The 14,953-nt window shown below is 35.3% G+C and overlaps 1 protein-coding gene across 1 annotated transcript; it reads left to right on the forward strand.

Moving 5' to 3' along the window:
- The first annotated feature begins 1,852 nt into the window (after positions 1-1,852).
- On the forward strand, positions 1,853-14,328 carry LOC140778861 (transcription factor TGA2.2-like). The gene is made up of 11 exons (XM_073123754.1): positions 1,853-2,217; positions 4,589-4,692; positions 5,177-5,250; positions 5,347-5,541; positions 10,987-11,064; positions 11,144-11,203; positions 12,410-12,487; positions 12,603-12,654; positions 12,774-13,045; positions 13,252-13,497; positions 13,859-14,328. The coding sequence occupies exons 2-11, from the start codon at positions 4,608-4,610 to the stop codon at positions 14,003-14,005; spliced, it is 1,287 nt and encodes a 428-aa protein (XP_072979855.1). The 5' UTR covers positions 1,853-2,217; positions 4,589-4,607; the 3' UTR covers positions 14,006-14,328.
- The last annotated feature ends 625 nt before the right edge of the window (positions 14,329-14,953 follow it).

Below are 14,953 nucleotides of genomic sequence, written 5' to 3' on the forward strand. Positions count from 1 at the left end.
TTATTGCAAAAATAATTTTTCTTTTTCTAACTTGGAGAGTTTCAAATTTTATTTCATGGAAATATGTGAGCGTAGTTTGGTGATTAATGAGCCATCATCAACGAGATTCAGTTTTATTACGAGAGTAATTATATTTTGTCCCATTGTAAAGTATAACTTTATTTTTTTTTCTAATATATGTTTGATTAAATTAGAAGTAATTTTTGTGGATGATAAAGTTTTAAAATTTTGATAAATTTTTTAATGTATCTAAAATAATATCAATCGTTATAGATAACAAAGATATAATAAATTATATTATATTTTTATTAATATAATATCGATCAACTCAGGTCTAAATTCATATTTTTAGTTCGGACACAGATATTGGACAGATAACAAAATTTAAAATCTAATTTAAATAAATAGATACAAATAATTTTTAAATATTAAACAAATGCAAATTAAATTTTAAATAAATTATAATATTTTATTTAGAGATAATTAATATAAAAATATTAAGAGTTTTAAAAGAATCTTACATGCCTCCGGGTTTTTCTAGAAATTCTATCCGTATTCAGATTGAATAAATTCTCTTATCCAAATTCAATTCGAATCTGACCGGATAAGGAGTGGGGACGGAGTTGATTTGGTCCATTTCACCCCTACCACCGAGAAATCTTAGCAGTACACCTATTTCACGAAACAATTTCGTCACTCGGTTGGAAAAACGAGAAGATCGGAGAATATACCCTAACGGTCAAGATTCCATCGATGGTTAGGTCGCCTCGCCTAATCAAGAACCAAGATTGTCAAAGATTCCAAATGGCAACTAGGTAATTAAAAACACATAGATGGACGAGAAAGTAATACGGACTCCTTTTTTTTTTTTTTAATAACAATTTCTTCTCTCCCTCGGGAAATTAATAATAGAAATAATATTCTGGAAGAAACCAAAGTAAAATTTTCAAAAATAATTTAGCTCCTATGCAAATGGTCCATAAAATATAAAATGTTATCTCGATGAAGTAAAATAAAGAGTATTGTTACTCTGATCTCCGAGTCTCTTATCTACCTTGGTGATCACTGAGATCTAGGTCTTATAGAAAGTCTCAAATACTTAATTGAGAAGGAGTCTAGAGAAGAGAACTGATAATGACAGCCCACGGATGAATAATAAGGCCGTCTAAGATGAATAGCATAGTTGATTTCTTAAGAAGTTAATCTTAAGATTCGAAATAAATTCAAAGAGGTTAATATACTTTTTGACGTTAGAAATCGATGTGGTATCTGCTTTACACATATGGTCGTCTCATTTGCAAATTGAATGATAAAAATATTCTTCGGTGGCTATCATGCTTCGAAAAAGTTATTGAGCTCAGTCGGATTTAACAAAAGAGAGTGGTTGACACGGTTAAAAGCCTTGTTGAAATCAAGCTTGATGATTATGTTAGATATTTAGATCTAATGAATCAATTCATAAGATCACAGTAAAATTATAAAGGATGTTGCGACCTTTGGTGAAGCCAGATCAATTAGGGATTAATGAAATCATTCGGAAATGTGATGAAACGGTTGGTTATGACTTTTGTTATAATTTTGAAGTAGACTATCGATTGAGTTGAGAGAGTAGTTTAATTTTAGGGATAATTAATTACAAGGTGCAATTTGTTATCTGAAATTTCTGACCAAGATTTGATGGATATATTTTTTATTTATTTATTTAAAAGATTAAATGGATCTTGACATCATCCATTCCTCTCCCCGTAATTATCACACAATTATTAATTAGGAAGAAAACAAAACAAAGAAAAGAGAGAGAGAGAGAGAGAGAGAGAGAGGAGAGTCAAAAGGGAAGGAGTAGGAAGGGAGTGGCGGTAACGTTACCTCCCCGTCAACGTCTTCCAAGTTCCAATCCTTCCGAGCTCGGAGACCTCTCCCCAAAATCTAGGGTTTCCGGGGAAGCCGAATTGGGGGCGCTAAACGCGCTAAGCTGGTCCAAGTCGGCTCCTTTCCGCTGGATGGACGGGCATATTAGTGCCCTTCGGCTGCTATTTTATGCGCTTCTGTTGGGATTCGCGTAGAAGCTCGCCATTCTCGTTTCCTCGCGTTGGAAATTGTGCTCTTGACTTGAGCTTGCTTCAGCTGTAAGGTTAATCTGATAAGGCTTTGGGGCTTGTCGTTCTTGCTGAAAGTTGCTGCTTGAGAGTTCTGGAGTTCTCTTCTAGAGCTTGAAAGGTACTATATATTAATTTGCTTGGGTCTTTTTCTGAATCGGCTTTTGGTTTTTCGATTGAGATTCGGTCTGGGTATTTCTTCCTAGATGAATTGGTGTCGGCTTCGTTGAGGTGTATAGGTTTTTTGGGTGGAAAGTGGTGGTGTATATATTAGTTGGTTATTGATGGGAAATAGGATGCTGGTTTCTCGCACTTTGCTTCTTCTGTTGTAGTGGTTCAAGTATATCTGGAGTCTACTCTTAAATCCGGGGGGGGGGGGGGGGGGGGGAGGGGTGTGGTCTCTGTCTTTGGTTTGAGAAACTGAATTTTCATGATGCAAAAAAATTGATTATTGATTTTCTTTCGGGCTGCTTAAACCTAAGTTCATACTGCAAGAAGTAATTATGCAGAATGGGAAAATTTTGTGTTATTCCACAAATATTGGCTTTTGTTTGTTTTTAGCACGGGAGTTATAGTTATTCTCTTCATATTTGAATTAATGGAATGTATACAACTACATTTGTCATTTAATACATGTTGGTGATGCAAGGAAACATGAATAAGCACCACACTCCTGACATTAGATACAAAATAGTTCCTTGATTCGTTGATAATGCCAGATGAAAGGCATCGAACCATCAACAGCTGAAAGAATAAAAATTAGGAATGAGAGGAAAAGAAATGCACAGACCTACAAGGGTATCTATAGAGAAATTTAGGACTAAAACCCTGATTCGCGAAAAGTATAAACTTTCCAAAAATAGAGAATGTTGGCCCAAATTTAGAAAAACGTAATCATGCTATGTAGCGTAAGGGCTCAAAATTCTGACTTCACAAAGAGAGTCATTTACAAATCATCTCTCTGTCGATAGCAGGACTACTTGTTTGAGTATCTAAAAGCTTAAAACTAAAAGGTACCATTAGTCATAGTGATCTAGGGTCACCATAAGTCTTCCTTCAGCCTACGAAGCCTAGTTCAGTTACGAGAACGCCGTCACCACAACTCTTGTCCTATTCAAACAGTGACTTGTATCATGTTCCACCAATGTCAAATTGACCTGTCGGAGGTATATTTGTTTCGTACTGCAAAACTTTTGTAGGAAAATGCAATACTGAGTGCTTCAATTCCTTTCACAAGGACATCTTGACGTTTGGTGCATCATATCACTATATCAGTTTATATTTGAAGAATTCTGCATAAATATCAACAGCGAACAGATTTCTATAATCAGCTATGACCTTATTGACAGAAGAGGAATTTCATAGATAAACTCATCCTGCAGTGATTATAAATTTTAAATACATTTTGTCACTTTGTCAGTGGCTTAATAGTGATATGTAATCATTTCTTAAGTAATGATAATGCAAAGTAGGTGTAGCTAGATACGTACTTTTTTTTAAAACTAACTAGTACAGTTTGACCATGTAAAGTTGAGTTCTAAATTCAAGAATTTAATTGTAATAAAGGTATATTAAAACTTAAAAGTATCATCATGTGTGCTCATCCTTAAAACTGATATTGAAAATTGACTTCATGCAGGACATAGACTAGATTACTAGATAGTTGTTAATTACTTCACATGGTTTTGGCTTTTCTCTTATGGCTTAGTTAGCAAATTATACATATTAATTAATTAATTCTTGTTCAGTAGTGGTTCTGTGACATTGTTTCTTCTGGGAGAGGATGAGAAAAGTAGTCATGGAAGTTGAAATCTAGGCACACATCTGGGGTTTTTTCTCTTTATAACACAATAGTTATTTGACTATTTGGTGATTTCCGACATGGATAACATATTTAACTGCAATTTCTGAGAGGTTCTAATACTCACAAATATGAGAATGGTTATGCTTTTAAATTTGATATGGAGTGTAATAGGTCATATGATCACCTTGATGGTCCTGTTGATATTCTTAGCTAGATCCATCAAACGGTCACGTAGGTTTCATCAATCTCATTGTTTTTCTTTTGTCTTGCATATATTGTACAATAGAGATTAAGCAACGAGTACAATGCAAATTGATCAGCTTCTTGGCCGGCAAAGAGAGCTACCTTATTTAAGTTTAGGACTTAACTTATACAGAAAAAAAAACTGAAAATATTGAAAAAGATATTGTAGTTGTATTTATTATGATCTATCCCTGATGGGCAAAGTCTGTTTTCTCTCATATAGGGAAGGATGGTTCAGATAATGTTTGGATAGTTATCTTAGCATAAAAGATTGCATTTTTTATAGTAGATTTCATCATTTCTTAGATGAATTCACTATGCATTATTGATTTAATTTTCACTACTTACTGATTGACATTTTGTGGGATCTATAATTTAATGTCATCTCTGATACGTACTTTTTTTTTAATAAATAATCTCTGATGGTTCTCATTGCCTTTGTTAGTGGCGCAAAGGGAAATAGAATGCTTCCCTCTAGAATTTCAGATTTTGGTGGGATTGAACAGTCTATTGGATTTCGAGTAGAGGATTCTTCTGGACTAAGCAGAAGTATGTATTGGCTTTTCTGGTTCAACATTCATTTGTCTAAACTCTAAACTTACCATATTGTAAGTATATTAATATAATTGTATATAATATAATTCTTATATCTTCATTGAATTTTGTTGGATTATACTTCTCTAAGAATATGGTAGTTTTGTAGAATTTTTCTTTATGATAACATCTTGTGCTTATGTTCATCTGTATTTTAATTCCTCCATTGCAAATTGAATATGGTTACCTTATGAGAAACTCATATTTGTGACAAATGGCAATACAGAAAGGTGGGTATATTGTTCATATTTGCATATTGTTAGTCATCACAACTATTGGTAGTCTCATAGTTTCATCCTATTGTTGAGAGGAGATGGTTCCATACCTTCTATCTTGAAGTAAATTGAATAATTGCTTCTGAAGAATTTCCTGTCCTTATTCTATCGTGCTTTCAATTTGTTTGTTTGGGAATCATCTTTTCTTTTTTCATATTTTGCAGATCCTGCATTTAATATAAAATCAACTGGACAAGCTGTTACTTCTAGTCCTTCTCACTTTGGTGCTTTTAGTAAGGTGAGTCAGCTTTTCTCAGTGTGCTGTATGTTCTTATATATATTGATGTGCCTCCTATGTCTCTTTTATCTATATATTTTTTTTTTCCATAAACAGGCTCTCGCTTCAACTGATATCACTTCAGCAGCTAGAGCTGTATCTGGAACTTTGCCCCCACAAAAGGAACAACAACCTAATCTGGTATCACTTTCTAGTGGTCACTTTGAGAACTGGGGAGAGTCCACAATGGCAGATACTAGTCCTAGGACTGATACATCAACAGATATTGATACTGATGACAAAAACAACAGGGTAATCTCCACAACCCTCCCCCCACCCCTTTTTCAAATGAATATGCTTTGAGTTGTTGTAATGATTGCTTACATTTTTATATAAAAACAAAATGAACATGCATACACACACACACAATGGAAAGATGAATTCTTGGCAGAAAGTTGATAGTGGGAATTTTAGAGGATAAATAAATGAATTTGTTGGAAGAATGTTTAGAATGCACTTTGAGCTGTCATAATGACTGCTTACTTTTGTCTATGGAGACAAATTGACATGCACATACACAATGAAAAGATGAATGGACGGCAAAAGGTTGATAATGGAAATTTGAGAGGCTAGATAAATGAATTAGTTGAAAGAGTGTTTAGAAAGCAATTGCTGGGAGATATAAAATGATTTGAACTCTTTAAGAAGGTTAGGCAAGCAATCTACAAATGGTTCTTACTCTTAGTTAAGAATAATAATTGAGGTTTAAGGTGTGCTTAACGCTTGCAGAGGATTAGCTGATTGCTTGATCCGAAAAGACTTGCCCAAGTGTGAAGAATCTCAAATTTGCATTGGAACCATTGTCGAAAAGTCAGCTCAATTTTGATTTCTCTTGAGGACTCCAGTCATACTGCAGAAATGTTTTGTAGTTTTCCTATTTTCTGTTTATTCCAAGAAAGCAATATTGTCACGACCCAAAATAGGAATCATGACCGGCCATGTATCTCAATATGCTTGAGATGCACGAAGCCTTATTAATACTCTCTACGTGTACGATGGCAAAATAAATAAATAAAATGAGAATGTGCTTTATTAAATTTTATAACTAATTGCAATAAAAAAAAACAATGTTAATGTTTTTGAGTCTCTAAATTAAATAAATAAAACTTCTAATCTAAAGCATAAAATCTAAAAGAGTGAAAAGGTAAATAGGTGAATCCTAAGTGGAGGTGGAGTCCGGGTACATCTCGCTCAGTCGTCCCGCTGACTATTACCTGAAATAAATAAACAAATACAAAAAAACAATAGAACCCATGAGCCAACAACTATAGCTCAGTGAGTGGAATCCACTCGAAAACCAAATAAATTTTAAATCATATTAATGCTGAATAAATTAAACTAAAAGCAATAATATCCATAACAATATGCAATAGGCATGCTCTCTAAATAATAACAACGATAATAATAGAGAGATGTCACAACTTGTGACTTTGCACGTTTTCAACATATTAACAACTTTTGATCTTTATACTGTCATATGTCTCAATGGGTCTAAATCCTGTGGATCCACATCAACTAGAAGTCACCTCGAGATGACGCTCGGGACTTTTCTTTATAGCTGATCCGGTTAGGGTCATCAGAGGGTATCACCCTGTGATCAACACACTCTGTCTTTTTCTCTAACCATTGAGAGAAGTTAGAGTCATCTAGAAAATTTTCTCATTCATTTTAGGACTGTTCTCTAACCCCGTCAGAGTCACCTAAGAAAGTCATCGCAGTGATCCAATTTAAGACTTTCCATTGGACTTCCAGATAGACTTGAGTCACCACGGAAAATTGCAAACGATTTATACCGGGACTGTTCTCTAAGTCGTATCAATACTAATCTCATTTTTCTCTTCACAAATTTCAATATTTGCACGAAGTATGGTGATGCACTGAATATAATAATTAAATGCACACAGAAAATAAAACAATTAAATTTTCGCACGTACGGATGAAATAAATAGATTTTCACATAGAAATTGCAACAATTTAATTTTTACACATAAGGGTGAAATAAATAAATTGCACACAGAAAATTTACATGATCTGACAAAAATACGAAATACAATAAAATAAACATGTGAGTGAACCCACTCAACTGAGTCTAGGTAAGATAATCGAAATCTCAAATCTCTAGCTCACGTACTAGAAATCACCACCGGGGAGGAGTGTGGTGGTCTCCGCTGGCTCCGGCGGCGCTCCGACAGGCCGATTCCACGGCGACGACTCCAACGGTGAGGAAGCGAAAGAAGGGAGGAAGAAGAGAGAGAAGAGGGCTGAGATGGTTAAGCAGAGAGAGAGAGAGAGAGAGAAGAGATTAAGGTTTTAATTTATAGATTAGGGAAAAAAATCCTAATCTACTCCGATCCGGATTAGGCACGATTTTGCCCTGCGCCTCGTCGCGTGCCGGAGAGTGTGAGGGGAGGGGCTGCACGTGCAGAGCACGTGCACCCTCCTCTCTCAACCCAAATTTTTTTTTTTGATTCTGACAAATACGGTTCAAGCCACATAGCTATTTGTAATTTCTGTTCGTCAAGTTGTACTTCTTCCGCAGTCTCTAATGTGGAAGTTCTAGCCATCATCTAATTAACGATCATCTATGAGTAGAAACTCTTGTAACTGGCTGTTTTCTTGCTAATTGCAACTGTACTTGTGATTTTAAGAGCCAAGGGGGTATCTATGTCTCATGTCTTACTTCTTTCTAATCAATCTTAGGTGTTGCTGGCATCGATGCTATTACCAGTGCCTCTGTGATAGAGCATTGAAGCTAGTCTATATCTTATCACTGCTTTCACATACTTTTCAGTAATAATTATGTTGAATAGCGGGAGCCTTTTCTCTACTTTCTTGTTGCATCTTAGATTATTAATGTTTGTATGCATGTCTTAGGTATTTTTCTATGATTAATTGCTTTGTTTATGAATAACATGATGTGCTTTCTAGGTTATTTACTATAATAAGCTACATATATAATTCGTCAAAACATGCATACCCCAAGTCATGCTACATGTATTCTTGTTGCACAAATTTATGCTAATGATATTATTTCGGGCAACAAGTGAGAACATGGCGCATGAATTTGCTTCGCTTGTGCAAGGTTAGTTTGAGATGAGAATGATGAGTGAACTTAATATGTTCTTTTTCTTTAGATTACAAATTATTCAAACTAATAAACGTGTTTTTGCCTACTCAAGCGAAGAAGCTTGTGAAAAAAATTCCTTCCATGATTTGTTGTGCATGCATCTCTATATGCATTTGTCTATCTATATCTATGTTTCATAGATTGGCATTAGTGATATCTTTTGTTGATCAATAAGAGAGTTGTGGATAGTGGATACCGGGTACGCACTTAAAGTGGAGGTTGAAATTTAGGTAGATTTTGGGGAACTTCTAGGGTATTTGCTCTTATCCTAGTTCGGAGATGAAAACCTTGTCATGACTCATTGTGTAGATTGGCCCTGCAGTCACACATCTAAAGCATCAGCCTAGACAAGGTTGCTAAACCCCGTTGTTCACTTCAGGAATAACTTTTTTCTTGTTTTAGAATAATAATTGAATATCAAAATATCTTTATTCAAGAATACTATGGTTCCTAGTTTCGGCTGATCCCGAGTGGGATCGGCCGATCCCGCCTGAGACGAGCATGGGTAAGAGAGAAAGAAAGGGGAAAGATGGGGGAAGAAAGAGAGGGAAAGAGAGGGAAAAAGAGAGAGGGGGAAAGAGAGAAAGAGGGAGAAAAATCAAGAGTTTGTGGGTTGCAGCAGTAAGAGGGAGAGGGAAGAAGAGAGAGGGGGGAGAGAAGAGAGACGTGGAGAAAAAGCAAAAATTAAAAAACAATGTTAAAGAGGGAAAGAGGTGGTAGTCGGTGAGGAAGAGGGAGAGTTTTTTTAAGGGAGAGAGTTAGTAGGAGAGAGAGAGAGAGTTAGTGGGAGAGAGAGAGTTAGTGGGAGAGAGAGTTAATTAGGGAGAGTTTTTGATATGAGAGAGTTAGAGAGAGAGAGTTTGATAAGAGAGAGAATTAGTGGGAGAGAGTAAGAATTGTTTTTAATTTGTGTGGGTGAGAGAGGGAGAGTGTGAGTAGTAAAAAGCGGGAGAAATAGAAATTGAGAAAATAATATTTATTTTTTAGTTTTTAGACTTTATATATAAATAATTTATATTTATATCTTATTATTATTTTTCTAAAAAATTAAGAATTTTTCTGTCATTTAAAAATTATTTTAAAATACAGGTCGATACCGTCGATACCGTCGATACGTATTGTTTTTTCAGACGGCCGATTCCAATACTTGGGATCTTGAAGAATACAAATACTATTCATTACAATTATACAGTACGCCGCACACTATCCCAATTACTAATTTACCCTTGATATCTGTTCCATCGATCTATTATATATCAACTCAAATGGTATTTATCATAATTTCATAAAAAATAAAATACTTCTTTTCCATATTTTCCTTCACTTTATATTAAATCAAATATAATTATTACACTTATTTCATAATACCGGTGAATATAGGAATAAATTTTCTTAGAATAAATCCCTCATTTTGATAATAACAAATAAGAATTGCTACTCCTATTTCAGTTCTATTCCACATGTCGACAAGGCCTAAGTGAACTTTTTTCTCTAGACTGTGGTTGAGGAATTAAAATGTGCAGATCAATCCTAGCAGCAGGTTTGCACATTTGCCTATATTCTCAGCATATCAACATTTGCGATTGTGGGAATATTCGTTTTTTTCATTTTGATGTTTTGTTTTTCTTTTTTATCTAGTTTTCGAATAACAACTCTATTCTGTACTTGTACTCTTTGAAAAGTTTTTGGCTACTGTCAGTTTGTCTGTTCTTGATTCTCAACTTCTGTTGATGTACGGAAAGACATAAACCAAGAAACTATTATGCCATCTTCTTGAAAACTTATTTTATATGAATGTATCTCATTGTTTGTTAATAAGGGCGTCACGTGGTGTGATGGTCAGACTTGACTATTGCATCCAAAGAGTTCATGGTTCAAGTCATGGAAACTACCTTATCAGCCCTCTGTAACCAGGATAAGGCTGCATGTGCTTCCCTCCTTAGACGTTGCATGCCTTGTGCTCCAGAGCAGTTTTTTATTTATCTATTTTTGACCAATGGAATCTTAAGATTTTGGTTGATGTGTCATTAATATATGTCCTTGCAAATCAGATGACCTCATAAGAAATGGGTAAACATGCTATGCTATGAATGGTTTAAAAGGTTTACTATCTACAGTTGTGTTTGTGCTTCGAATGTGATGTTTGGGTCTGATAGTGTGACTTCCATGCAAATTGACTTTCAATCCTCCAAGGTGACTGTCTGGTAAGTTTTATGCCTGTTAAATCTACATGTCAATTAGTTGTTGATTTTGTTCACAGAATCAAAAGATATGTGCTTTAAGCTCTTGCATCTGGACTTTTCACCCAAGCTATGCTTTTCTTTATGTTCTGTTGTTCACCCTTAGAGTCATGGCCTTACCAGTTATACCTTCCATTTTTCTTTTGTTCTTTCTTGTATCCCTGGTTTCTATTCTTCCCCAACTCAAGGAGAAATCAACTGCTTATTCTAAAGCACTGGATGTTGCATATTTGTTCTTGCTGAATGTCTCTCCTGATTGACTATGCTTTAGATGAATTTTGATAAATTGTTGGATCTGTTTCTTAATTTTATGCTTATCTTTTTGTGCAGTTAGAACAAGGACAAATTGCTGCCCTAGCAGCTTCTGATTCTAGTGACAGATCAAAGGACAAATCTGGGGACCAAAAAGTAATAAATCACCGTAACTCCTGAGATCTAGAGGATACATTCAATGGTTGTAATATAATTAATCATTTGTTTTTGGCAGACACTTCGTCGGCTCGCTCAAAATCGTGAAGCTGCAAGGAAGAGTCGATTGAGGAAAAAGGTATACACAAGTTTGGTGCTATTAACCCATTGCAGTTGTAAGTTCGACTTTTTTTTTCAGGCCCTCTGATCTGAAGAAGAATGTGTAATGTTCCAAATAGTTGTTGATGTAATCATATATGTACTTGGCCGGTATTATGTAAACACTACTGGATTTGGTTCCACTAGTGGGAGTACTTATAATCCATAGATGAGGTATATAAAGACTTTCACAGGCTATATTTTTCACAAGAACTAATTTTATTTCATAAATTTATGATCTTTTCTTTGCCGAATAGTAATTGCTGTTCAATTATTATGTGACAAGATTAAGGATGGAAAAGGAATTTGATTTGGTGTAGGCATCATATGCAATACTGATAGTTTCTCTATTATTGTTTAGCTAGTTAGTTCCAAATGTTCTTCTATACCTGGTGGAAATGACTGCATACTGAACACATAATTCCTACTTCTATTCAGACAATTTTTTTTTGCTCCCTATACTGAGGCTTTAGATTAAACAAGCAGCTTACTGGGCTTAATAAGTCTCAAGGGATTGTCTGAAACAACAGGGACCATATATGATCAAGCATGCAAGAGACATGACAGTCTGTTTTCATGTCTAAATGAGTGTCACAGAATCTGAACTACTGTATTTGAAGAAAGGTCAGAAAAAACCAAGTTTACGTCTTGCAGTTTCTGCATATTAATATTGTCTTCAGTCTTCACATTTGTTCCTTGGGCCATAATATGGTGAAGATATAATCATATAAGTATTAAAGGTGCTGTGCTTAGTATGCTTTTTTCTTTACTGGTGGAAAGAAAATAGTTATGTGCTGTCAATTCATATGAATCCTACCTCTAATATCAATATTCAATAGGATTTGCAGTTCCTTTCACTGGGTTTTCTTATACGACTAGCCAGTTGATGCTAGTACATAGTTGTAGGCCTTTGTTCATTGACTTGCTAATTTATTAGAAATGTTTCACATCCTCCAAATGCATCCCAAGAACCCATTGTTGATTTGGGGCTTTTGATGTGGCAAGGGCGCAAGATAAACCCAGCCTACCTATTGCCACCGGTCTTTGTGTATAATGTGAGTTAAGTTTTGCACCGGCGACATGAGGTGCCACCGCAATAACTTCGGTTTATGGGATGTTTCAGGGTTGTTATAACAGTGCTCTTTGTTCTAAGGTATCATGCTAATTGTGTTCTTTGTATTACAAGGCATATGTTCAACAATTAGAGAATAGTAGGCTGAAACTTACACAACTGGAGCAGGAGCTTCAACGTGCTCGCCAGCAGGTAACTTTTTATTACTGCTTCGTTTTCTCCACATTATTCATGTCTACATGTCATTTTGTAGTTGTGATAAAGAAAATGTATTGTAGGTTTATTTATCTACAAATTACTCTTGCAGGGCATATTTATTTCTAGCTCAGGAGATCAATCTCATGCTATGAGTGGGAATGGTAATTCCAAGATTTCTTGCTTTTGATTTTTAATTAGTAAGGAATTGACCTAAGAATTTGTACGCCTTCTATCCGAAGTGAGATTGCATTTATCAAATAAGTGGAAATTACTTTTGCAGGGGCTTTGGCTTTTGACATAGAGTATGGGCGGTGGTTGGAAGATCATAATCGACAGATAAATGAGCTAAGGACTGCAGTAAATGCTCATGCAAGTGACAGCGACCTTCGTCTTATTGTCGAAGGTGTCATGGCGCACTATGATGAAATATTCAGGCTCAAGGGTGTTGCTGCTAAGGCAGATGTCTTTCATATGTTATCAGGCATGTGGAAGACACCTGCAGAGAGGTGCTTCCTGTGGCTTGGTGGTTTCCGTTCATCTGAGCTTTTAAAGGTGCAGATGTTCACTCCTTGTACATGTTCCAAGTTTCTTCTCGCAGAGAAAAGAGGCGTGGGGCAATGAACGCCAAAGTGAATTAATCTGTAGAACTAAAATAAATTAACTAATGAACACAATATTGCTGCAAGGAGGATGATAGTTTTCTTTTAAACGTCTTTCCCTGTGCATTCTTATGTTTGTCATGTGCTATGCTGTTACAGCTTCTTGCAAATCAGCTGGAGCCTCTCACAGAGCAACAGTTGATGGAAATATGCAACCTTCAGCAATCTTCTCAACAGGCTGAGGATGCTCTCTCTCAAGGGATGGAAGCATTGCAACAATCACTGGCAGAAACATTGGCTGGGTCTCTTGGTCCTTCAGGATCTTCAGGAAATGTTGCAAACTACATGGGTCAGATGGCCATGGCTATGGGGAAACTTGGGACCCTTGAAAATTTTCTTCGCCAGGTAACTTTTCTGCTGCAAGTCTCGGATGCCACGAAATTATCCAACTAAATTGGATATTTGAGATAGTTCCAGTAGTCGATCTGATTCATTATTTTAATAACTGTTATTTGGTCATATCATTTGTTGAGTCATGTAAGGAGAAAAATATCACATGGAAAAGACCAAAAGAGAGCATAAATAAACAGATTGATGTAGACTACTGAGTCGCCTCTTCGGTTGGATATTGGGTTATGATGTGTGTTTAAATTTCAAATTTACTGAAATTGGACACTCCCATTTGCCAATGCTGTTCCATCTAATAGACTTCGCTCTCTTCTATTTGGATTGCACATTCACCTCTTCATACTTCTTTCTCTTCCAGGCTGACAACTTGCGGCAGCAGACCCTCCATCGAATGCAGCAAGTATTGACTACTCGTCAATCCGCTCGTGCCCTCCTCGCAATACATGATTACTTCTCAAGACTTCGAGCATTGAGCTCTCTATGGCTTGCCCGGCCACGGGAGTAGAAGCCAAATTTATTCAGTTGGAATGCTTCTCGAGACCTTCGGAACGGTTCATTGTAGTCTTACCAGTTAGATGACTGGCAATCACATTGTTCACACTGTGAGAGAGCTGGCTTAATTGCAATTATGTAGGTGTTGCAGGTCTCCAGATCAGTTAGTTATATACAGTTGGAAATGGTTTCTGGCACATACTGTACCATTAACTGCTGTAAGAATAACTTTGGTGTAACATATGCTTGTAAATCTTGATACTTGGTTAATTATCATTGTAATTATGGATCCATATTTGTTGCTTAGTATCTCTTTGATCCAAATCTTGCTGCAAATGAGCAAACAGAATGTACTTCATGATTAACTATTGCTTTTCTGTACTTGTTACCATCAGTTGGGAGGAATATGAAGTTTTTTTTTTTGAATTACACTATATGTTTATATTATTCTATTTTTTTTTAGAAACTGAAATTTTAGGAGTGGCCTAGGTAAATCAAGGGTAATTTGTATGAAATAGGTTTTTAATTTCAAATTACATTTTCGAACCTCTTTTACCTATTTAAAAAAGACTGTCCCTCGTAAAACTATACATAAAGACTACGCAAAAGATATTTTTTTTTAATTTTACTGAGATATGCATCCAAATTTAGTAAAAAAATAAGTACAATATTATCTATAAAAATTATACGTAAAGAGTACACAAAATATATATATATATATATATATTTTTTTTTCGACATTGGGCTAAATGAGTAAACGAGTCTAAATTTGTTATTCCAAAATAAAGGAGCCCATAACTGTTAATATTATAACTGGAGGACTTTTTCAAGGCAAATAACTCATAAATCAATGCCACTAAAATTTAAACTCAAAAATACTTATATAATACGAGTCAATTTGACCAATCAAGTGCTATTTTTTTTAGCTTATATTATGTGTTTATTGTGATTTACATTAGGC

The sequence above is a fragment of the Typha angustifolia genome, chromosome 15 (assembly GCF_048772165.1).
Source record: "Typha angustifolia cultivar Huaian chromosome 15, ASM4877216v1, whole genome shotgun sequence".
NCBI classification, from domain to species: domain Eukaryota; kingdom Viridiplantae; phylum Streptophyta; class Magnoliopsida; order Poales; family Typhaceae; genus Typha; species Typha angustifolia.